Source organism: Zonotrichia albicollis, chromosome 2, assembly GCF_047830755.1.
Source record: "Zonotrichia albicollis isolate bZonAlb1 chromosome 2, bZonAlb1.hap1, whole genome shotgun sequence".
Classification (NCBI taxonomy): Eukaryota; Metazoa; Chordata; class Aves; order Passeriformes; family Passerellidae; genus Zonotrichia; species Zonotrichia albicollis.
Window position 1 is genome coordinate 89,501,495 of NC_133820.1, and position 25,645 is coordinate 89,527,139.

Sequence of the window (25,645 nt, forward strand, 5' to 3'; positions counted from 1 at the left end):
GCTTATGGAGCTAATTATTTGAACACACAAGTCCAGGCTGGCTCACCTCATGTTTTGTGGGAGCTGCCAGTGCTAGGGTAAGGGAGGTTGGGTTGGGTTAGGCTGGGTTGGGTTGGGTTGCTGGCTTTTCTGCTGGCTCCTCAGAGATGGGCATTGGTTTGTAGCCAGCACTAGCAATCCCACACCTCTCAGCGTGGCTACTCAGGGCCATCCTGGATAATCCTGCTGTCTTGTGGGAAGAGGCAGTGAGAGCTGGAGATGTTGAGCCTTTGTGTGGTGTCAGAGAGCTGAGGGACTTCACCAGCTTGCTGCTTGTATCCATGAGCCGTGGTGCCTGCTTGGGCCGTGCATGGGCATGGAGAAATGTTGCAAAGTGAGTCTCTCGCTTCCAGACTGACAAATCTCAATTACCTGTACTCTTCTACAGCCTTAGGGGGTTTGTGGGGGTTTTAAGGGTGTTGGAGAGCGGTGGCAACCACCATGCTTCCATCATTGCATGGTTGTCATCATCCTCTTAGCTGCAGTCAGAGTTCAGAAAAATGCGTCATCATCTAGGGTCTAGTGTGTATGGGTGACTTTGTTTTTAACAACATACGTAAAAGGTAGATTTAAAGTGTTGGAATCATGGTTTTGAGATGTTTACAGGTTATCATCTCTTGGGACTGCAAGAAGTAGATGATAAATTGGCAGACAGCTGTTTGATGATATATAAATTGTTGTCTGGTACTCAAGTAGCTTAACATTTTCCGACTGTGATCAGATGTGTCTGAAATTGTTCAGCTTTACGCCAGGAGAGCTGCAGTTCCTCATTAATTCTAGCACTCCATGAGTAGTTAACCAAGTCTGTGTAAGGCTTTGCATTTCCAAAGAGCCATGTTTAATTGCCTAGCAATTGGCCTTTATGTTGGTGTTTTTTTATTAAATGCTGAGAAAATTTCTTTGTATCAGACTCGCTGGTGTTTTTGCATTGTTTCCCTGCAGTCTCCAAACTGGTAATTCCACTTGTTAAACTGGGTTGGCTTTTACAATCTCCTTTGTTGTGGGATTCTCCCTTGCTTCCCGCAGTACATTCCAGAAATTGTTTGCTTGCAGGCAACTCTATTTATAAGCTTGTTTCATTTCTGTTTGATGTTTGAAAAGGTTTTTCATAGCTCTTACCTTTTCTTTGGTTTCTATTATATGCTAATCATATGTTCTTTAACTAGTTAAAACTGAACACTTCATTTGTTAAATATAGCCAGCCAAGGGCGTCCTTCAGGCATGCATCTCCATTCTTTACTGTCTCTCTTTCATTGTTCTCAGGATTATAGCTGGGAAAAAGAATAAGACATGGTCTGCAGTATGGTGAGTGGATGTAGATATGATGAACCTTCTACTGAGGCCTTCATGCCTTTAAAATTCACTATATTTCTTCTTCTTAAAGCACAGCTGACTTTTAAAACTGATTTAATATTTTCTATCCAGTAAAACTTTAAAACTGAAACTACCATTTGTGGGAAGAATTCAGATACATACTCTCTGATGAAACACTGGGTTTTCAGTGTGGGATGGTAAAATAAAATAAATTAAAATCCTGTTGATAAGTACTGAAGGAGACAATTTCCTTAAAAAAGTGTTAACAGCACTTCTGTAATCTTAGTGTTGATTTTAAATTAATTGAAATACTTTTCCCCCATTGGCAGTTTATTCCTTTGTTGTGAAATTGTCAAGGAAGACTGATATTATTTACTATATTCCACATTATGTTTTGTAGGAAGGCAAGATACATATAATCAGACTGCTTTAAAGGTATCTAAAAATCTAAAACCAGAGGAAACTCTATAATTGTAAAGCTAGTAACGACGTGCTTGGGGTGCCTTCATGTTTAACTCATTTCCAAAGCAATCTCTGTGTCAGAAGCCATATTTTTAGAGAAATAGAGGTACTCTTTATAAAGCTGTTTGTATGTGATTGGTCTGCCTATATATATCATCTGTAGATTCTGTAGCATTTGGCTTGCCTACCAGTGAAGGGAAATAAGTGCAGTCCTCCCAGACTCCTCCATCTTTTACTTGTGTGCTCACAATCGATGCAGCAGTGCCTTGGGTCGGAGCTTTGACCTCATAGGAAGATGCTCCATCTGTCTCACAGGTTGTCTAGAGGATCCCTGATGACTTCCCATATTTTGTTTTTTGATGCCCTCTTACCCTACAGAGCAGCCTATGTGCCCCCAAGACTGGCCTGAAGATGTGAAAACACATCTGACAACATTCTTTGGCTTTTATTGTTTTGTTTATTTGCTAAGTAGTATAGCGTAAGGATTTAATAGCCTGAAGACTAATATTTTATAAGCTGCCCTGTGAATGAGTGGTGGGAGATAAATGTTAGCTTGTATCAAGAACTGTATCTTTTGGCATGATTTTAGATTGCACTTGACGAAGAAGAACTAACTCTAGTCTTTGTCTTGCTAACATGCCAAAATAGCTTTTATTGCTACATAAGCCAACTTTCATGCAGTCACTGTTGATTGAGAGAGTCCCTCTCTCTGCTCTGCTGGAAATAGGCTACTACAGCCTGGTTTAAATGGTTATAATGTTTAAAATTTGTTTAATATGTTACTATTAAATTAAAGAATCCTCTAAACTCCCTCCCACCCTCCCTCCATCCCAGACACTGAATCCCCAGTGATTAAACAAGGGAGTTGACTAAACCCTGTCTAGTCGCTGGTTAGTGATCTCATATTTTGACTATTTCTCCTGATGAATGGTACCCATCCATCACAATTTTTCTTTGCTGAAAAGCAGCAGGATGGGAAAAAACACTGAATTGGCCATTTAAATATTTCTTTTCCAGACTGTCTGCAATTACAAAGGCTTTTTGAAAAATCTGAATCAAGATGGTTTCAATTATGAGTAACACTTCTAACCATACTCCATTCTAACCTGTATGTCCTTTAGGTTGAATCTGACATGCCACAATTATTGTAATCACTTTATGATGTGCACATCAGATGAATAGAATATAGAAACAAATACTGAAGGGTTTCTGGCTGTGAAAGAGCCACTCTTGTGGAAAGCATAAGATCATTATACATTTTTTTCTTCCATAAAACTTTGTTTTGGTTTGTAGAGTTTTAGTTTAATGTATTCTTCAGCCTTGTGACATTTATAAAGAATATTTATTCTAAATATTCTCTAAAGTAGCAGTGATGAATGAGTTTCCTGAGAGCAATGAAACATGGTTCAGCCACACTACCAGGCCAGGTGATGAGCTGAGTATGTTCTCAAAGTCTGAGTGAAGTTTTGAGTCTTGGTGGTTGTGGTCTTTTCCCTCCTGCTCCAGAGAGGGAAGTTTGCAGCACTTCTGGTCTCTCTATTCCTGCTTGGGAGCAGAGAGGGAGGAGGGTGGTATAATCTTCACTTAGAGCTTCTCACTTGGTTGTTGTTGTCACTTTGGCATAAAAAGTAGTGACGGAAGCCTTGGCTGTGCTGTTGGCTCCTGACCGCATCCTGCCTCTTCCCTCCCAGCACCCGAACAAAAGGAAACATTTGACAAAAAGAGGTTTGATGGGAATCTCTGTCTTGTGACTCCCGCTCAGATAAGATGCGGGCAGTGAAAACACTTTACCCACAAAGGAAAGTCATAAATTATGTCGTACTTCGGTTCCTGTTTGCAGAACAGTATTTCAGGCCCTGGGTTTCTCCTGAGAAACAGAGGAGCGTGGTGCCAGACCTGTGAAGGCTTCCAGGAGATAGAACACTGAAAGTTGTCAGTTGGCTACTGTTGCAGTGGAGCCTGCTTGTCTCCCGTAGAAACTTTAGGAGAAAGGAAGAACAAGTAAACAAAAGTGGTTCCTTTCGCCAAGTGAGTTTGCACGTCATACTAGTGTAGTAAACCCCTCAGGTTTAGCCAGGGCCCCTTGGAGAATAGAATGCTGACACAGCGGCAAAGAAGTTTCCTGTCTCCAGGGACATCCGCCTTGTACCTTATCCCTATAGCCATGTAAGGCAATATTGTGTTAAACCCTACCATTGGTCACTTATGGTCACTCTAACACCTTTGCCATTGGTCAGGATTGGATCCAGGCCAAGGGTATAAAAGTAGCATACTGTACCCCTACTAACTCGGAAGAAGAAGAGCTGAGACCCTTCACGGACCCCTACAATAAAGCCATACTCGTGGAACAGCCAGTGTCTTCTGCTTCTCCTCTCTCTACCGTCTGCTGGAGCCTTAGGCCAAGGGAAAAGCTACCTAGCAAGCAAAGCTGAAATCACAAGAGCTGCCTAATCACTAAGAGCTGAATATCTCCCTGCTTGCTAGGGGCTAACCCGCGGCCTTGGTCTGAGAGCGAGCTGACTTCTAGCACCCAGTCCCCTTGGGGACTGAGCTCTGGAGCTGTAACAGCTTGCATAGGATAAGACCAAGCAAGGCTCATTTATACTAGATGTTGTGAGAGCCTGTTAATACTTTATGAATATCTTTTCCCTGCTAAGAGTTAAAGGTGGGAAGGTATCATCTTCAAAATGCTGAAAAAAACAAAGTAGACCTTGTTCAAGTCAAATGGGTCAATTCAAGTCATGACTCTTTTTCTTTCTGTATAAATCACTGTGACTTTGCTGTGACACTGGAAAGTCTTGGTACACTGGTACATGATTCATTTCAATGCAATTTAAAGTAGAACAAAGTGTTTGCCTTGAAATTATGTTCATGTGCTTATAGCATTATATTCTCCAAAATGCTGTTTGGTAGCTCTTCATTCTGTCAGTGGAGTGCATCAGCTTTGAACATAGAACAACTGCTTGTATTCAAGTATTTCTGGATGAATGGTCCAACAGGTTTAATTTTTAACAGGAATGTTTTGCTTACTGCCATTGTGCTTCAATACTTTTATTGCTCCATAAATGCTTGGGGTTGCTGTGATCTAATGATGGTCAGGCATGTTGATGAGGCACACATGAGTGTTTTATTACCAACAAACAGTGTTCCATCATCATCACCTGGATTTAATCTTCCCCACCACTTTCCAAATAATATCCTCCTTTTCTGTGGTTTCTGAGTCTCTCAAAATGCAATTATCTGGGCTGAAACATTTCAATTACTGACTCAGAGTGTTTATTTAAAGTTTTGGTGAAACACTTCAACCATCTTTGAAAAACAGTTGAGATGTAAACACCTTGGTTTTCCTTCCACTTTTTTTAAACTGGCTCAATAATAAACTTGATTTCTCTTTGTTTATAGCTGAACCTTGAGATCCAGCACTGCAACTGTTGCTCTGATATCAATAATTCGCCTTCTGCTATTTTTGTGAAATTTCACCCATACTTGGTCATTTTGCAAGTGTGAAACCTCACCATCCATGCCCGCCTGGCAGAGGCTGTGTGCAGGCAGTCAGGTCCCACATGCACTCAGCTGTTTTCAGACGAGTGACGCAGCTCTGTGTGGTGTCAGGTGCTGGTGCCAAAAGCAGGGAAGAGGCTGAAGATGAGGAAATGGAGAGAGAGAGGGGCAAGGTCGGGGTTTGGCCAGGTGAACTGGGTAGGAGCCAAGAGTTGAGGAAAATGAGATGTGCTGTCCAGGCAACACATCCAGCCCTGTATTTCCCTGTGCCTCAGTGTGAGATGGCATGTGGAGGGGTCAGGTCTCTGCCCAAATGGTACTGCAAGAGAGGCAGGCAATGGCAGGGTTGGCAGGAGATGGGCTCTTGGTCAGGTGTTTACCTCTTCCTCTGGGAACCAGTGAGTGGGTCCCTGAAACTGGCATCATAGCTGCTAGCCATGAGGTGGGTGGACTCCCAAATCCCAAGGGCAGTAGGTGTCTAGTGAGGCATTTGCATGTGCCACATGGATGCAACGGCAAAGTGAAAGGAGGACAGACACCTGCAGCCAAAATCTGCCAGCATTTCTCAACTGTTTAACCATATTTGGTCTCAGTTTATTCTGCACAGAGTGGGAGTGATGCTGTCTAGTATCACAAGAAGACTGAGAAATCCATTAATAATTTTAACAGAGCCATTGCTAATGTGATCCTGTAGAGCCAGCCCTATGCATGGGCCCAAAAGGGAGTGAGTAACTTGCGTTCAGGGCAGGAGGTAAGTGAACATGTGTTGGAGTATTGACCACTGACTGTCAGGGTTAAAAGAAATACCATTTGACTGCCTATTTGCTGTGCGGAAAAGGCTGTGCAAAATAGTAGATGTAGTTATGTGTTTGAGGTTGGTATCACTGCTTTTACTGATGAACACAGGTACCATGGAGATTATCACAGTATTCCAATGTCATTGCTATATAATAAATGCTAGGGAGTCTAGCGTGTGTGTTCCTCCCAAAGTCATGGATATATGCATTGGAAAACCTAGAGGCATTATTTTAATTTGAAATTAACCTAGAATTTTATTTAGTCAGTGCTGAATCTGTCTTAAGGAAGAGAATAATTATCTGCTCCTTCAACACAGTATTGAGAAGGTATAAGCACTCTTGAGACCACAATCCCATATTCTAGTACTGGAATGAATATAGTATTCAGGAAAGTAATAAGACATCCTAATGTGTCTTATCTTTTCTCATAACCATGATTTAGCTGCCTAATTCCATAAGCTAACATTTCAGATAAATGTAACTGCATTATATTTCTTGCTATTTTTGCTATATCTTCTGGAAGCTTCCTAATACCTGGTGGAAGAGGCTAGATAGCCTTTCAGCAAAAAGAAAAGGGAGTGGAGGGGAGGTTTAGCTTACTGGAATGCCAGGGCTTCGTTCTTTCCTCTTGCTTGAGTTTATGGACCTTTTTACCATTGTTCTTCCCCCCCCCCCCCCCTTTTTTTTCAGCTGATTTTGTTTGTTGTTTCTCTGGGTATTTCTCACTGCTAACTCTTATGTCCTGCTGCTTCAGAGCAGGGGTCTCACTGCCCCTCTTGCTAGTAGTGCTGCTTTCCCCATTCCCTGCGGAGGGAAATTCAAGGTGTGTCAGACTGCAAGAAAAGACGGAAACTAAAATGTTTCACTGATGTTAAGAAACCAATTCCCAGAAGAGCAGGAACATGAACTGGGTATAGAAAAGGTGAGGAAAGGTACCCCATTTCCCCATGGCTTTTCAGGTCAGGTATACTTGCTTCTCTCTGTAGACAGCCCCACAGATATATGGTCTTTCAATGTCAATAATTTGTTTGCTGCTTCTCAGAAGTTAGAAAAATTAAGAATTTTATGTCTGATTCTTCCTTGAAAATGCATATATATATATATATATTCATTTTTAGGTGTTTGTTTCTTTAATTTCTGTTTGTTCGCAGGAGCTTTCCAATCAGTTGAGAGCTGGTGTCAGACTCCAGCCCTTGCTGGCTGGTCCTAGGAGCAAGGCTGATGATTTATTAATAACGCAGCTGCGGTGCCAGCGCTGCCACTGGGAGTGGGTAAACACTCCTCCTCTGCAGAGGGACAAGACTCTGTACTTTTCACCTCTGCAGTTATGTAAGGTGTCCTTGGCCATCTGTGTATTTAACTTGGCCCTTGCTTTTTCCATTTGTTTGCAAAATGATTGGCTGTGAAACAGGGAAGAGTCCCAGGAAGCCCCAGCTGGACTGGGAGCCCAAGCAAATAGAGGGGTGCAGGGTGGCCTGGCTGGAGTGAAAGCATATTCCCAAGGAGCAGCACAGGGGCTCACCAATGACATACCAGCTCACCTGGTGGCAGTTCCATGTTGCTGGGAATCCTGCTTGAGAGCTGGGGGCGTGCTGGTGTCCAAGGCAGTCACTTGCTTCTGCTGTTCATTGTCTGCCCTTCTCTGTAGGACACCAGTGGATCCCTTAGTACGGGGACTTGGTACACCATACTGATGACTTTTTCCATTTGGTGACGCTATTCCAAGTAATGGGCCTTTTGCAAGTCACATTTCACTCGCTGCAACTTGCAAATGAAGCACCTTCTCAAGACTTCCTTGGCCAGGTGAATTGCTGTAGGAAGCCAATGGAGTCACTTTTATAGCCCTCTACTCCCATTTTCTTTCTGATCCAGTCAACCAGGCTCCTCAATGCCAAGGCATATCTTCTGCTCATTCTTGATGCCACATGGATTTTATGGCTTTTCCTGAGGTACCTTAAGATTCCTGGTGTATTGCTGAGGGAACCATTGCCAGCATACCAGCCCATTGCCTGGTCCTGGCTGAGGTGTTCATCCTGTGGGCCTATGGGCATCCCATCAGCAAAGACCTCTCCCGATTACTCACTATTTCTTTTCTAACCTGGATATGGTGGAGGGTATGTGCTATGGACATTGGAGGGTTTGTGTGCTGACCCACAAGGCCTTTCCTTTACAGGCCACTGAGAGAGAAATAAGGTGTGTCAGGGCTTGACTGTCAGTTCTGCAGTTACCCTTGCCTACCTTATCACTGCAAAGTGGTGTTTCCAAAGCAAGGGAGTTTAATCTCAGTCCTGTTCATATGAGCAAGCTTGCATTAAAGTCAGCACATAAAACTTGAAGGTTTTTATGGAAACTGGAGAGGAGGTGGGGAAAGGGATATGTCAGGAAGTGGTGCTGTGCCATACCCATCTTCTTGTTCGGTGGCTCTGCTACACCACTGTTACTTTTTCTCTTGCCATCTGCCCTGCAGCCAAGCAACTTACCTCTCTTTGTGTTATTAATTCTGAAATGGCTACTTTTGAGATACTGAGATACTCTTGAGATATTGAGAAAATTTGAAGAAAAATTGCCTCTTATCAAGCTCTTATCTTCTTTAACTGTTCAGTCAAGTTAAATTTAATGGTGTAGTATGTTGTTTACCAGCAAAATTCTGTGTCACCTTGACTTACTGTGTGGTCCAGCCCACAATTTACACATCTCTCCTCTGTCTTCCACAAAAACACTCAATCCTTGAGATTAGCAGATGTGTGAGAGCTGCCCAGCTATCAGTTTACTATGTGTAATGCTCTATTCTGAGACTCTATAAAGATTTTAGACATTTTTTTCTATAATGCAGGAATCAGTGCATATGTTAACTTCTCTGGCTGGGCAGAGTTGGAGGGCTTAAATCACTGCTCTGCTTTTGAAACCCATCTGGAGTCCCATGGCAGGCTGCATCCAGTCCTCCCACAGGGGAGCTGTGTTGGAGACCTGCACAAGGGAGCTTCACACCGTGTGAAGACTCTCACCACCCATGTAATAGAAATCTGACATCTGAGGAATTTTATCTAAATAAGGTTATGCTTTCCTCCACTTTCTTTATGTTCATTCTGTTGGGGTTTTCCCTTATACTACCTGTTTGCTGCCTCTCATTCCCTGGAAGTTGTCTGTGTAAATTAGAGCTAAGATTTATTTCAAGGGTTGTCCACAGTTGCTTGTGATGTACTGCTGATAGATGCTGATAGCCAAACAATGCTAAGATAAAAATTACTGGTTGATTTTGAGTGCCAATGAAGGGGGAAGAATGGGAAAAGAAAAATAAAATGAGCTAGATAATTTGTAAAGAAATTATCTCTATTGCCCTATTATTCTCAAATTATTTTCAAGGCAGTAAACACAGAAATAAAATAAATTGATATTAAACTGTTGTCTCTTTGTCTGAGTGTTCTTCTTATTTGTTAGAATAATCTTGAGGATGTTGTCAAACAACTTAGAATTTTGTAAGTGGGTTTTTTTTTGAGTCTGCTATATCTGCTTGACTTCTTTGTCTTCTGAGCAATTTAATATTGAGTACGGTTCCCTTGATATTGCAAGGAAAATTATTAAACCATTCTCTATAGCTATGCTCAACATTTGTTTGAAAGAGCATCTTGAGAGACTCAGAGCTCTGTGCATTGCAAATGTGCTCTTCAGTAGAACATTTTGTCTTTTTCTATTTAAATAAATATCTCCTATTAAATCTTTAGTGGTAAGACTCTTACATCATTTAGACATTCCATCTTTTTGTAAGGCTTCCATTTTTGTTCAATATTTTTCTATTTTTTCTATCAGTTACAGGCAGTTCTTGTTCTCTACTTTTATGAATAAAATGATCATTTTTATTTTACCAGCTTACAAAAAATTGAAGTCATTAAAAGAGTAGCTAATGGGTTTTCTTAGCTAGTTGGAAACTGAATCAAACTGAAGTCACCTGAGAATTTTTTTCCTTTCTTTCTTTTCTACCTTAAGGTAGGAAAGTGAATTTGCCTTCTACTTTTTCTTGGAACGGAAGTGTGTAGGTGCGTATAAATATGTATGCACACTCACTAACTTTGGTGGGTGGACTTGCAAGGTGGCTTTATAAATACAGAACTAAGTTCTCAGCAATGTTTCAAAGTTGGTTTTGAGTTGTTTTTGTAGGTAGCTTTTGTCTAGTTTTTTTTTCCTAGGAAAACAGATCCGAGAGCTGAACCATTTCAAGTGTAATGTAAGAGATACTTGTGTTGTTTTGAAATATACTTTTTGCTTTAGGTTTTTGTGTTTATAAGATGTATGGCAAACTGTAAAGTCTGAGGTATTTGAACTCACCATCAAAAGCTTAATATTTCTATTAGTAGTACAGTTTGGTCCTTTTGAATTATTTTTCAATTTCACAAATATTTCAAGTGTGCCCCATTTTCAAGTTATATTATTCTGATCTCCATTTATTTCTATGAAATTATGTAAAATTCTGCTTAGGCTAAAAAAAAAGTGTTTTCATAAGCATACATGTTTGCAAGGCAATGTACTCTAGATGTGAAATTATGCAAAATGAAAAAAAAATTGATTTTTTCTTTATGCCCTATAAAATGCTGCATTACATTTTTTAAAATCTCTGACTAGTCATTCTTAAGCCTTAACTAAATCCCCTAAGTCCTTGGACATATGCATAGCTCTATGAGCATGTGTAGTCCTACAGATTGTGTGAGGTGGTGCATATTCACAGCAAGTGCAAAGGGAATACTTTAGTGGAGCTGTGGTGTCTGGTTTTTTACTTCCTGAGTGAAGTTAGGAAGCAGATTGACCTGCATAGGAAAACTGAATTAATGGATCGTGATGTTAGATGGAAATGCTTTTTAATTCAGTCCAAACTGGAGTCTGAGGGTTTTCTATGACTGTTGAAAGTGCCATTGATGGTTGAACTCTCATGTACTAAAATATGTAGGGAAATGCATGCATTCAAATCCTGTAGAACAAGAGGAATCATCCCTCTCTGTGTATGAACACAGTGTTCTCTTTATTGTTTTGGTTTTTTTTTTTTCCTTTTTGATATTTCTGCATTTGAAAAATAACTTCTGAACTGGAAGTTTTGGTCTGGTAGAGTTAATGTGGCTGTCTATGCATAGGAGCAGAAGCTTAAGTATCTCAAAATACCTGCCCTCCTGTTGACTGGGTCTATTTTTAGCCTCAGGGAGCACAGGATTATCACTATTGAAAAGTTCCTGGTTTATGTAATACTGAAATTTTTTAATTGATTGGGTGAGGCCAAACATGTTCCCAAACAGAATTTGGTGAGAGGCTGCTGAGGAGGAATCCCAAAGGAGAAAAAACAGTTTTTGCTGTTGACAGAAACTCTTCCAAAGAAGTGTTTATGCCTTAGGTATCACTCCAGCTGCTGACACTGCTGTCTTTGTGGCTATTCTTGCCATGTGCTGCCACCACCCTGGACAGTGGCCTTTGCTAGCTCCCACTCTGCTGGAGTTTTGACAGTGTGTAATACTTTCAGTCGGCAATGTTTTGCTAAGCAGCATGCCCACAGCTGCAAAGGCATTACTGTTTCAAAACGTGTTCTGATCTTTACAGGCATGTGCAAGGCATGCAGAAAATTGCAAAAGTTTTTTTTGAGTGGGAGGAATAGTTGTGGCATTAGGTGATTATTACTTTTTAAAAATTTGTGTATGTCTTTTCTAACTCCAGCAAATGTTTAGATCTCATAGTGTCTATCTGGAAACCAGAAAATCTTCTTTTCCCTTGTAGAACGAGTTGCTCAGATGCCTTCTAAAACCATTTATGTCTTGGAAATCATATACTTTTCTTCTTTTCTCATTAGACTGCAATTCAATCTTGAGAGTTCATACAATTTCATCTGCATTTTAGGTTGAGCTTGTTTTCTTAAGGAAACAGGTTTTGCATAAATGCACTGTCCGTATTTTGGATGATGTCCGGCATCATCCTCTCACCTTAATAACTTCTGAACAACGTAGACAGTTTCAAGCAAAGCTGCTAGAAGCAGACATCTCAAAGACATATCTCAAAGTTCTTACTGGTTATGCAAAAATCAGTGTCTGGGTAGAAGGAGATGCAAAGTTTTACCCAATTAAGGAAAAGGCAGGAGCGGGCACTAGGCCTCTCCCGAGCGCGGTGTGCCGGCAGCGTGCGCGCCTTGGCCGCTCCTTGGGACATGCACGGCTCCAGCCTGTTGTGATTATCCTGAGGGGTTTCCTGGGCATAGGGAGGGGAGGTGGGAGGGAAGGGGGAGAAGGAAGGAGGGAGCTGGGGTACAGGAGGAAGCTGGGAGTTTACAGAGAGTTGAGTAGGGGGAGCTGGAAGCACCCTGGGGAGCGAGGTTTGCAACAAGGGACAGACGCCTGCAAGGCAGCAGGCCTCCTGCTTTCTGCTTCTCATTGGGAAACCTGGTTTTTAACAGTGTGCTGTGAGTAGGGGGAGTCATGCTCTGTTATTTCCCACTAATTGCATCAATGAATTACCCAAAATTCTGTACCTGAGCAAAATAATTCTGGAAGCTTTAGTTGATTCTTGCCTTAAGAGATAGAAGAAACATTATTTTGCCTTTTTTTTTTCTGTTTAAGCATCTTACTTTTATGAAAGATAATTTTAATAAGTAAAACTAACTCATTATTACACATAAGCAATTCTCAAACCTGAATTACTTATTATTGTTACTATCAGAGCAACTGTAAAATACTGAGAGAAGTTGTGAATTTATGAAATATTAAAAGACAGGAAATGGATCCCTGTGTGGATCCTTTGCATGTGTTAACATGCAAAGTTATGGGGTGTTACTTCTACATTCACCTCATTTTGCTTATTTTAAATGTAAAATTCTAAGCATATATCTAGCTTTTTCATATACTCTAGTCTATGGGCTGTCTTGTGGCATTGATCTTAGACAAACTACCTGTTGTTCTTAATGGGAAAATCTATTGATTTTAAAAAAAAAGCCAATGGTGTGACATGGCTTGTTAAGGGATGTGTTTTTGAAATTAAGCTGGTCAGGCAGCAGCTCCCCAGACCATTGCCCCTGTAGAAGTGGAGCCTCTCTTTGCTGTGCTCAGGTGTTGGGCACTGAAGTCCTTTGAGTTCCCAGCTCCTCGATGCACCCTTTCCCTCTCTCACTGCTTTCCTAGAATAAAACCTGTGGGATGCAAGCCACAGCATGTTCTAGTCCAGATAATTAGCAGTAGAAAAGTAGTTTTTCTGTTCAAACTTTCCATTATCCTCCTGAAATGCGGTACTGGGCAATAGGCTGGACAGCTGTAGAGGACAAAGGCAAAGAAATAAAAGGTCAGAGTTAGGTACCATCCTTCCAGTATGAGGGGAGTAACAGACTGCTGGGAATGTGATCTGATGTCTGTTCATTGTTCCTATCCATTGCAGGATAGGAGATAAGGAGACAGCTCATTGACAGTGATTTTTTTGCATGAATTCCCATGGGAAGTGCACAGCCACTTATGATGTGCTTGTTGATAACCTTCACTTCATGGGTGACAGGAGTTTCTAGGGACCCAGTTTCAAACCAACCTGTCTGTGCCCTTGGTTTCAGGACTCTGACTCATATCTGGGAAAGGGTTAAAAGTTGTAAGAAGCAATTATTTTTCCCTGCCTGATTCTGTGCTGTCCTGTGCCAGAGGGACTGAATGTCTGTGGAACAGCTCCTAAACTGCTGTGGTTTTAAGATGAAGCAAGCCTTGCTCCAGAAGCTTGATATTGATGCACCTGAAAGTTAAAGTACCTCTTTTTGTCTCTGCATTTGTGATGATGTGACCTTCTAGAATAGTAGTTTTTTACAAAGTGGACTCATTGGTGGTGACCCAGCCAATACATTGAATACCCCTGCATGTTTTATATAGTTGCCTGTTCTGGTTTTTGGTTGATATGTGCTGTCATGTGAATTGAACTTTGTATTTGACTTTTTAATAAACAAAAAATTTCAGGGTCAATGTAATTTCATTTGACTGAAATGATATTACAGGTCTGAATTTTTGTTTGTGCAGTGATTAGTAGCTGGGAAATGGAGCATATGGGAAAAAAGGAATGAAAAATTCCTCTAGATGTATTCCTACTGCCATTGTAGGTTCAAAAAGTAAAAAAGCCAGTCTCAGAATTTATTTAATTTTGGTAGTGAGGGCGGATTAATTTACTCACTATTTTCAGTGCTCATTCCACTGCAGTTTATTTTGGGTCATTTAATTTCAACAAGGCTTGATCTGTTCAGAGGACTTTCTGTAGCAGCGTGGTGGGACCACACAGCTCTTTTATAGTACGTATGTTCATTGCTAACCAGGAACTCAAAGAACTGGTAAACGATGCACAGACATGAATAACTTCAGAGAGGACAGTACATTTCTGTATGGTTGGATTATTTTGAAAGTTTTCAGAAATAACCAATCTTTTGTGCACTGTGGGTTGCTTTGCAGAGCTGGAAGTGATGGTATACAGTAGCTGTGTGCTTTCAGAGGTCAGACTGGAGGTTTGGCTGAAGGCACTCTTCAGGTTTAAGGTGCTTCAGAAGCCACTGTGCATGAGAGTTGCTCTTAGTCCTTGTTTAAGGAAAAGTTTTTATTCCACAGGTTGATATTTCCATCAGATTCAGTAGTTTGATATGATTTTGGTTTTTTAAATTTTTAGATTTGCTCTAGGAGCCATTGATATACAAAATAGGCTAAGGTAAAAGAGATATCAGTTAAAAATGTCTAAATCAGTTGGCCTCATCAGCCAACAAAAAACCATATGCTCATTGTATGTGCTGGATCTGCTCCAGTTTAGCATTGTGATGGTAAAGGCCACATTTCCCCCAAATGAAGGAGCCAGCTTTCTTTCTTGTCCATCAAATCACGGCTATTACTGGTTCTGCTCATGCCAGCTGACAGAGTAATGTTCCTTTTGTGTAATTCATTAAATCAGGCAGCATTAGTGATTCTCTCAACAGAAGGAAGGCCTAATGTCCTGAAAGAGGTTGCAACTGTACTAGGAGATTAAAACAGCACTGAGACCATTGTTCCTGAGTGTTGAGACTGTTGTTTGTTCTTAAATTTTTAGCTTTCTTGCATTTTCCGGCTTCTGCTATTTAGCATACTCCCAGCAGCAGCCAGGGGCAGCTGAGGAAAGGGCTGTTCTCAATAGTTTCATAGTGTGGAAAGGGCTGTTCTCAATAGTTTAATAGTGTGGAAATAGCTGTTTGCTTTCCCATCAGCCTCGACACAGGAGAAGCTTTCTGACCATGTTTAACTCACCCCTTAACAGTTAGTTATGACGTCCTTGTAGCAAATTAGAGGCAGAATCCACTCTGTTTTGGTGTCTAAGTCAAAAGTATAACAGTGACACTGGTTTGGGGACATTTGAAGCCCATTGAAAGTTTTGTAGCAGCGTGTGTGTGTGCATACACAGAGTCAGCGTATGTCTGTACTGTGTGATATTCCTGCATAGGGCTCTGGATGCTTTATTGACCATAGAAGGATATTCCTGCTTGTCTACAAATAGTAAAGCCCTAATCCCAGTGAATGGGAAGTTTAAAAAACACTTCTTAAAAACACCTCAATTTAGAAACAACTTACACAGGTTGAGTGTATCCAATGCGCTTTGACTAATGCTTTAGGCCCTCTAGTCACAGCTCTTAAAACTCTGTGGTGGTTTGTGAGCCATGTCATCAAGGAGCCTCTGATCTCAGCAGGTCCTGCCCTGCAGCTGCACAACCTCCTGGTGCACCCTACAATTTCCCTTTCTGGGGGGAAATATATCAGTGCATCCTATGCTGCTCTACCTCTGTTTGTGGTCAGCTTTTACGCCCATCTCCTCTAACCCAAACCCCCTCAAGATGACAGCCCACCTATATTTTTAGTCTCTTATTTTCTTGTAACTGTCTAAAAACTCCTCCTTTCATGTTGATTGGAGCTGTCCTTTTGCTGTGTACCTTCAGATTTAGGACCATGCACTGCTTCTAAATTTAGGCTGTAAAAGTACCACCTTTACTTCTTTTATACTTGAATGGAAATAGTTCAAAGTTGTGCTGATGTAATAAAAACAGGAGGCTAGAAGGCAGTGAACTGGAATAAGGGTGAATGTATGAGAGAACACAAGCAGTGAGTGGCAATTTTAGATCCTCCCTGCCATGATCACACAATTATTTTTAATAAGGCTGCATTTCTCTTAAAGAAGGTTTCAATTTGTTATTCATCATGTGATGTCATTTAATAAAAAACTTTTATGTTACAGTAACACCAGATACTCTAGCCAGGATGTCATGAGAGGCAGTTCAGGCAGTCTGGGCCGTTTTGAGATCATTAATTGTATGATAGTGATCTGTACTTAACAATGAAAATGCTGATTCACAGCCTTTCTCCTTTTTTTTTCTTCCATGGCTAACAGCCTTAATGATCAATCAGAGGTGGTGGGCTGAGGCAGAGCTCAAGGCCATCAGCTCCTTTCAGCCCTCTACATAGTGCCCAGGAAACACCCTGTGTTTCATTAGTTCTTGCTTAGTTGATGTTGTAATATTTTGCCCGAAGGCATTGAACTATCATCAAAAGCAGCTGACTGATTACTGTGACTTCTTTTTCCAGGGTCGTTGTACAAGGGAGAACTGCAAGTACCTTCACCCACCAACACATTTAAAAACTCAACTGGAAATCAATGGCAGGAACAACTTAATCCAGCAAAAAACTGCAGCAGCAATGCTCGCCCAGCAAATGCAGTTCATGTTTCCAGGGACACCACTACAGCCAGTGGTAAGTATATTTCTCTGGTGGTCTTGCTGGTAAGTAAAGTTGAAGACCCTGTTGACCTGCAAAAGTTCTCTGAATTGTATCAATAAAAATAGTCCCTGTCTGTTTATTTAAGAAATGGTCAGGATGCTGAAGGTATGCTCATTTATATTTGCATTTCAAGATGCAATGGAGTGTTGCTGTAGACTTGTTTTATTTTTCTTTAATTCCATAATGATTTGCATTTTTTTCCCCTTTTTTTTTGCCCCTTAATGCCTTTCATGTCATGTTTGCAAGATTTTTACCTATTAATCCTTCTGGAGGTGAAAATTTGTGTAATAACAATAATTTGCTAGTAAGTAATTTGAGTAGGAACACAGAGTTTCTCAGGAGTCTATGGTCTGAATGACTTTAAATATTATTTAATCCCAGTACCAGGAACAAAGGTTAATGATTAGCATTTTCTTACTCTGTTGAAGTCTGAAGTGTCTGAAGATAAGCCAGAGAATTGGTGGTGCATGCACTTCACAGACTCAGTGTTTTGTCTCAAGGTGATTCATACGGTGCCTGAGACACTTCATATCCAGGAGGTGGTATAGAACTAGAGTCTGGCATGCATGAGCAGCATCTTTGGGTATGCACTAAAGTGATCAGTTGCTCTGGGCAGTCCTTGCAGTTGGGCTTCTCAGTGTAGCAGACTTCTAAAGCATGGTTTGGCAAGTAATCTGAATTAAACTTTTCACCCCTGGCTGCTAATGATTTTTCAATCTAAATTCCTAATGTAAGGCATCCCACTAGAGTGGGATTTTTTCTCTAACTTGAGGCATCTGGAGTGTTGGCATCAACTTCTGCAGTGAGTTTCCAATGTCCATTTATAGTTTATCAAAAGACATTGGCACTCCTAATTACTATTTGCTTGGCTTGTTCCAGACATCAGCATTTGGATTAGATGATTAAGTTTTCAAAATGCCTTTGTCTTTCCATGGGCTACCACAGAAGTCAAGTGTAGGTATCTCAGAAGAAGACATCTGCATTTGGTCACAGGAAGCTCAGCCCAGATGCCTTTTTCAGTAATGCCTTTTTATACTCAAAACATCCACTGTCAGGTGGGATTGGGCATTGAGTGTCAGGACTCCCTGAATTTCTGGCACATGTCCATCAAATTGTATCTGGTGATGTTGGCCTCCTAATGTGTCTTGATATTTCCTGGGGATTTACTGCTTGAGTTTTCACCAGGAAAAGTTTTGATGAAGTAATAGATCCTACCACTTAATATTGTGAGAAAAATTGAAGTGGCAAAATGATACTTTTTTCTTCTCATCCATTTCATCATTTGAACTTTACAATTTCATTGACATAATGTCTTCTGTACTGATTGCTGTGATAAAAATGCCAGATCTGTCTCACACAAATTGCCAGATTAAGATGACTCAGCCTTGACCAAATGGATAAAAAGTGAAAGAAAATTTCATAGAAGTCATTTGACAAGTGGATTTTTTCATAAAATTATATCTGACACAAAGCTCTTATTTTTTATTTCACATAACACATATTGCTTTCAACATAGTCAAACCATTGTTTCATCTAAATGTTCATTTTTATGCTCTTCAGAATTTAGCTCATATTTGACACATGAACAGAGTTTCTTGATATCAAGCAGATTTGGTCACTGATTAGAACACAGCACAATATATTTTTAACTCTTAAGGGCAGTTAGATGCCATTTCTGTATAGATGATTATCCTGGTTAATCTGTAGACTCAGCGGATCTTATTGCTGCTAAATCACATGCATTTATAAGTTAGTAATTGGTTCCAAAGACAAAAAAAATCCCAAGAAAACTAAATACAAACAAAAAAGCTGCTGCATTTTCTCTTGCATATTTTCTACGTACTTTATGTCATGCAAGCCACTTTAACGAGAAAGACACTTCTCCTTTGTTAAAGTGTTTTGAAGCCTTAGTGTTGTGCTCTTGTGTTTCTAGCTGCTGGCTTATTTGTGAACCTAATTTCTGACAAAGCTGATCAGAGATGTGTCCTGTTTTTCCACAAAGTTTTTCCTCACTATAATTGTAGCTTCACTCTCTGGGGTACTCAGCTCTGCAGAGCTAAAGCACTCCGCAGGTCTGACCAAGAGCTGACCGTGGTGATGTCCTGCCTCCACCCCCTGGGTAGCTGGTGGTAACAAACCCACTATTCTGCCTCATCACGGCTGTCGAAGCATCACACAAATGCTCTTTCTTCTGGTCATGACTTCACTGACTCACTGTAGGAAGAAACAAAACAAGAGTTTTTTAGACCCGTATCATTCCCTCCAATCAAATTTTTCGTATGATGAACTAATATAAGCTTGAATAATCCCTTTCTAAATATTGTGTCCAGCTGAGGTTATAATATTTATTCTGCTTGCCACTGGTGACAGCTGAGCACACAAACATTTGTGAAGTTGTGTTTTTTCAGTGTATAAGACACAGTAATATATAATTGCAGGAGGTGGCAAAATAAAGTATGCAAACATACTGGAAGTTACATGCCAAAGAGCTCATTATATGTACTCTTATTAGAAATATGGCTTTAATATAGTTAATAATGCTTCAGCTATGAAATCTGAATACTTTGAAAAACAGCCTGTTTTTCCAAGGAAAACAGGTATTGAGAAAAAGCAATAAAGTCTATGTTATTTCTACATTTAGGTGTGTAAATAAGCCTGCAATGTAAGCTGGACCTCCACACTGATTCAGGTTCAAACTAGGACTTCTTTTGCATCTGCAGACTCTTTTCCAATAATAGAGTTACAAAGGTGGTTCTTCATGTACTGCTGGAATGTGTTACGTGATTAAAAGAAGAGAGGATGCTGTGTATTTTGCCAGCTGTTTAAAGTTTTTTCAGCAAGAAAATGAACCAGTGCCAGAAAGAACAGCAAGCAAAGAACAACTAGTAAGCTATGGGTTAAGGAGTTTTTATTTCACCTTGGTGTGTGTTTTCCTTTTCCAGCCCACATTTCCAGTGGGTCCCACAATAGGAACGAACACGGCTATTAGCTTTGCTCCTTACCTAACGCCAGTAACACCAGGAGTTGGCTTAGTCCCGACTGAGATCCTGCCCACGCCGCCTGTCATTGTTCCTGGAAGTCCACCGGTTTCAGTCCCCAGTTCAACTGCTACCCAGAAACTCCTCAGGACTGATAAACTGGAGGTACTGTGGACACCACTGTGACTAGAAGCACAATCTGTGTTAGGCTGTGTGAGAGATCTTGGAGGGTATGACTGTTGTTTTAGAAGCGAAGCTTAAATTTAGTTGCTACAGATAAAAAACTTGTAACAAGGCAGGATTTCTGCACTTGCAGCCAGTGATAATTAAACACTGTTATTTTTAAGATAGTTTTTGCTTGTATTTAATACACAGACATCAACATGAGTTTTCTTTTTTTGTAAAGTTCATCATCTCAAAAAACCTGAGGTATATGCGTAAAGACATCCCTTGATGAAATGATGATCTAACAAGCACATTTTTTATTTCAGTAATAATTGTCTCGGTTTTTCTGCGCTGATAATAAGGGAGTTTATGGCTTTATGGATTGGTATTAGGGGAATGGTGTAGCCCTTCAGCCCTGAGCTGCCAATGGAGATGTGGAATATTATTAACCCTGCGGCAGTCTGAAGGAACAATCCCCCAGCTATGTGCAGAGCCTCCCAGCAGTTGCTGGATCACTGCTTGGCTGGACTCAGTGGAATCTGTGATCCGAGTACACAAGGAGGCCAAATGGCTCTTGCAGAAATGAATGTCCTTTCCCAAAAGCCTAAGCACCAGTGTCTTGAGCACATTTCTTCTTAGGAAAATAAGTGTGTTCATTCTGCCCATTTTTGAAAATTATTTTTAAGTAGGCTCTCAGTTTTGTTTGTAGACTCCATAAAAAATGCGTTGCGTCTGATGTGTATTTTCCCTGGGTTTCAGCAAGAGGAACTCCTTCCCTACCAGCCCACCTGCAAGAATACAAAGTGTAGTCAGAAAGAGACAAAATATTTTGTGATTCCCAGCTAGTTTTGCAGAAGCAGTTACGTAAGTATCCTTCCCAGCTGCTTTTTTAGCAGGAAAAAAATAAGGGCATTTGGGAATGCTTCTGTTATTTAACCACAGTACCAGAGAGCTACCTAAGGAGCCAACAACATAAGGATAAAATAGGTGCATTCCCCTCACCCACCAAAAGATGCAGGGTTTATTAAACTGAAGTTGCTGTAAAGCTTGAACTAGCAGGGGAAGGGAGCAGGCTGTCTTTTGGGGGCGTGGGAGCCTCCCTGCCCTTGCAGGCTGCAGCGAGCTGTGCCCTGCAACGTGTGTTGTTTTGCGCGTAGGTGTGCAGGGAGTTCCAGCGGGGGAACTGTGCGCGTGGAGAGACTGATTGCCGCTTTGCGCATCCGGCAGACAGCACAATGATTGACACAAATGACAACACCGTAACCGTGTGTATGGATTACATAAAAGGTCGTTGCATGAGGGAGAAATGCAAGTATTTTCACCCTCCTGCACATTTGCAGGCCAAAATCAAAGCGGCGCAACACCAAGCCAACCAGGCTGCAGTGGCAGCCCAGGCAGCTGCGGCAGCTGCGACTGTGATGGTAAGTGCTGGCATGTATGGCTGCCTTTTTCTGATGCCTATTTTGCTGCAATTTAATGCTGTTTGCTTATACTTTCTTTTCTCTTTTGCCTCTTTTTTTAAAATTTTTTTTGGTGAAAGATAAGAATTTATAAAATTATTACTATTGCTTGATGGGAGGAAGCACTTTCTTTTCTTTATGCCCTTGTTTTAATGCTGTATTTCTATTCAAGACAGTGAAGCAAATGACACTCTATACCACTTCTGTTCTCTGCCTTAATTATATGTAAATTTGCCCCTCATATTTCCAAACAGAAACAAAACTGATAAGCTTCAGTGTTCCCAGGAAAACAGGGACACATATGCTGTTTTAGCTCTTTGATGGCAGTTATACATGTGGAAATTTGGAAAAAAAGCAAAGAGGGAGTGTTTGCTTCAGAGATCAGTAGTAGAACAGAAACCTGTATTGAAATCAGCACAGTCTGCCTTAGAAACGAGACAACCATCCAGCCACCTTGGTCTCACTGTGCTGGCAGTGTAGGAAAACCAGGGCACTCATCTGATGTACCATTAGTGCCTGCCTGAGGATGAGAAAGAACTGCCCTCTGTGGATCTACAGCTATCCCCAATGACTAAAAAGTGTTGCCTGTATATGTTTGAACTTTGGTTAGACACATTTCATGCCTAGAGACTTCTTGCCTCTCCTGCCATTATGGGCCAGTTACTTGAATCATGAGGTTTTAAAGTAGTAAACTGTAATGGGAATCATTAGGAAAGAAACATTGTGGCTACAGTCAGAAGAAAAGAGAGTGAGTGATCATAAATCTGATTTATTTTCAGATATATTAACCTCTTACTTAAAACTCTTCAGACAAGACAGCCCACCCCTTCACCAGGATTGGATTCCTCTTACAGTTGCTACCAGGAAAGTTGATGAGTTTGCAGCAGTATTAATGAAGTTAAATAAATTGAACATCCAGGATCTGACTTGAGACACAAAACTGCTGGCAGCAAATCAAAGAGTCATTGTCCTCATTGCTGTCAGTGGACGAATAATTAAGCAGATGTGGTTTGTGGACTTGTGGGCAGTGCATACAATAGTTATAGACAATACAGTTATTCTCTGGTTTAAAGGCCTACAAGAAACACAATACAGTACAGTACATAACTACCCCAAGCTATTGTATTTAACACATTAGAAAATACCAGACTTTTCTGAGGGACAAAGGGTAAGTTATGCAAGAAAGTAAACCATAATACAGAAGAATATTTCTTAAGTTTCAATATTCTTTCTCTAATAGCATCACAGCCTTTGTTTCAAATTGGATGATTTTTAGTTAAAGTTTCCCGTGCTTGCAGAAATTGAATGCCATCTGGAAATTAAAGCAGAGAAGATTGGGTTTTTATTCTGATTAGCTTCTGTTGTGCAATATTTATTGTTCATTTATAGAATGTAATATTTCTAGGCACTATACTAAATAAGAAAGGAGAGAGATGAGTGGATTAATTTTTTTTGCGCTTTGGTAATGGTTGCAGATATATATCCTGGGGTTTTAAATAAGGCTTAATTAGAGTTGCATTAGCCTCAAAGCAAGATGAAGCATCTTTGGAAACACAGAATTGAAATGTTATCAGTCTAATATCACAGGAGAAGGCAACAGGGACCTGTAATTCAGGGTAACATTTTGCAGAGAAACATGTACAAAATATTCTAGCCTGTTTCCCCTGCTTAAGCAGAGGAGCTAGACGAGATTGCCCAGGATGTGCCTGTTTGGTTTACTAATGTCTCTAAGGATGGAAACTCCATAACTTGAAAGCCTGTTTAATACTTCCAGTAAAAAGAAATGGTTTTGTTTTTTTTAATCTTACATTTAAATGGAATTTCTTTTATTTAAATTAGTTTCCATTGCCTCTTCTCCTGTCCCTGGGCACCACTGGCTCCATCTTTACCCTGGAATCAGGTATTTGTATACACTGTTGAGATTCCCCTGTATCTTCACCAGGCTGAATCCTGTCCCTTGATCATTTTTCTGGTCCTTTATGGGAGTGTTTCCTAGTACAACTGTGTCTTTCTTGTACTGGGGTGCCCAGACCTGGACAGAGGGCTCCATATGTGGCCTCACGAGGGCTGAGTGGAGGGGAAGAATCACCTCCCTCCACCTGTTGGTGATACTCTTCCCAATGTAGCCCAGCATTCCATTAGCTGCCTTTGCTTTTGAGGACACATTGCTGGCTTGGTGTCCACCAAAGATCTTGAGGGTCTTTTCTGCCAAGCCTTTGTGGCCTCCAGCATGTACTGGTGCCTCGTGATGTTCCTCCCCAGGTACAGGTCTTGATATTTGTCTTTGTTGGACTTTGTGAAGTTCCTCTGTGCCCATTTCTCCAGACTTTCTAGGCCCTCTGAGCAGCAGCAAGTCTATCTTGTGTATCAACCACTCCTCCAAGTTTCACACCACTGGTGACTGGCCTCCAGCTGGGCTCTGTGTTGCTGGTCACATCCCTTTGAGCCTGGCATGTGAGACAATTGTCGGTCTCCCTCCCTGTTTCCCATTTAGCCCATGATAAATAAACCTGTCTGTGAGGATGAAATGGTGTTGAAATCCTTTCTGAAATCAAGAGAAACAACATCCTTTGCTCTCCCTTCACCACCCTGCCAGTCTCATCATAGAAGGATGTCAGGCTGGTTAAGCCCATTTCCCTGTCATAAATCTATGGTGACTGCTTCCCATCATTGTCTTGGCTTTCACATGTTTGCAGATGGTTTTCAGGAGGATTTGCTCAATTGCTTTCCCAAGGACCTAGGTTAGGCTGACCAACCTCCCAGTCCTCAGACCTCCCTTCCTGCCCTTTTTGAAGATAGGAGTGTCATTTACTTTCTTGCAATCTTTGGGAATTTCCCTCAGTCACAGGAACCTTTCAAAGATAAGTGAGAGTAACCTTGCAGTGACATTGGCTACCTCCCTCAGCACCCAGGGTGCATTCTGTTAGTTCCTATGGCTCTGTGTGCATACAGCTTGTTTAAATGTTCCCTAAACTGATCCTCCTCCCCCAAGGGAAAATCTTTTTTCACTTCAGACTTTCCCACTGGTCTCCCACTGGCTTGAAAGGCAGTCATGCCAGTAAAGACTGAGATGGAAATGATTTTCCTAACCTCAGCCTTCTCCATGCCCTGTCACCAGGTTACCTGCCCCACTGAGCAGTGGAAACACATTTTCTCTAGTCTTTCTTTTGTTGCTCAGAAGCCCTTCTGGTTGTCTTTCACATCCCTTGCCAGATTCAGCTCCAGGTGATCTTTGACTCTCCTAACATATCCCTGCATGTTCAGGCTGTGTCCCTGTTCCTCCTGAGCCATCTGTCCCTACTCCCACCTCTTGTGGGCTTTCCTTCTTTCATTTGAGTTCAATCTGGAGTTCCTGGCCTCATGGAGGCCACTGCTGTGTGGATCTTGTTTGTATTCCAGGAGACATTATAGCATACCAATGTGCTGTATGGCAGGCAAATACTATGCCTTGGAAGTTTGATCATTTTCAATATTATCCTTATTTCCTTTTTGCATCCTCTTCCTCTCCATCCGGTATTGATTAGTTGGTTGTTAGTTATGTAGATCAAATGTTGAGAAGGAGATAATCTGATGGAACAGAAAGAAGCAAAGGAGGTGTTACTATCATGATAAAATAAAAGAAAATATTAATGTAGGAGAGCAAAATGAGCAGTTTGAAAGCTTGAAAAGAATGGGAGACTACATGGAAGCAAGGTTGATGAGTATGTTTAGAGCAGATCAAGCCTTTGGGTTGGGAAGACTAAGACTGAACTTGCTGGGTAATATGAGGGGAAATCCAGAAGAAAGCTTCAGCGTAGGGAGGTGATGTTAGGAAGAAAATGGAGAAAAATTGGAGAAAGGCAATAATAAACAGAGAGATAATAAGTTAACAAGTGAGATTAGATAAGATCTGTATTTGGATAAGAAAGGTAATTAACTGAAACACTTTACTCTGGGTGAAGTTGATTTGAACTTGTGCACTTCATCATCGCATAGTGCTGAATTCAGTTGTACTGCGTCACCTCGGTGTGGATTTCCCTCTGTGGTGGAGGCAGAGCAGCTCTGAGGCTGTGCCCAGGCAGTGCAGTGATGTCCTCTGCAGTGGTACCTGCTCCGTGTCCTGCTTAGACAAAGTCTGTGCAGATCCCCACTTCAGACTAGGTGTTTCTTGGTGTGTCTGGGTC

The 25,645-nt window shown here is 41.1% G+C and overlaps 1 protein-coding gene across 12 annotated transcripts in view; it reads left to right on the forward strand.

Annotated features, from left to right (window-relative positions):
* The window catches only part of MBNL2 (muscleblind like splicing regulator 2), a 108,005-nt gene that overhangs the window by 57,196 nt on the left and 25,164 nt on the right, over positions 1 to 25,645 (forward strand). For all 12 annotated transcript variants that reach the window (XM_005493222.4, XM_014271422.3, XM_014271425.3 and 9 more), the window contains 3 exons: positions 16,688 to 16,852; positions 19,822 to 20,022; positions 21,180 to 21,443. In XM_005493222.4, coding sequence (XP_005493279.1) covers positions 16,688 to 16,852; positions 19,822 to 20,022; positions 21,180 to 21,443 — 630 coding nt within the window. The remainder of the gene's footprint in view (positions 1 to 16,687; positions 16,853 to 19,821; positions 20,023 to 21,179; positions 21,444 to 25,645) is intronic.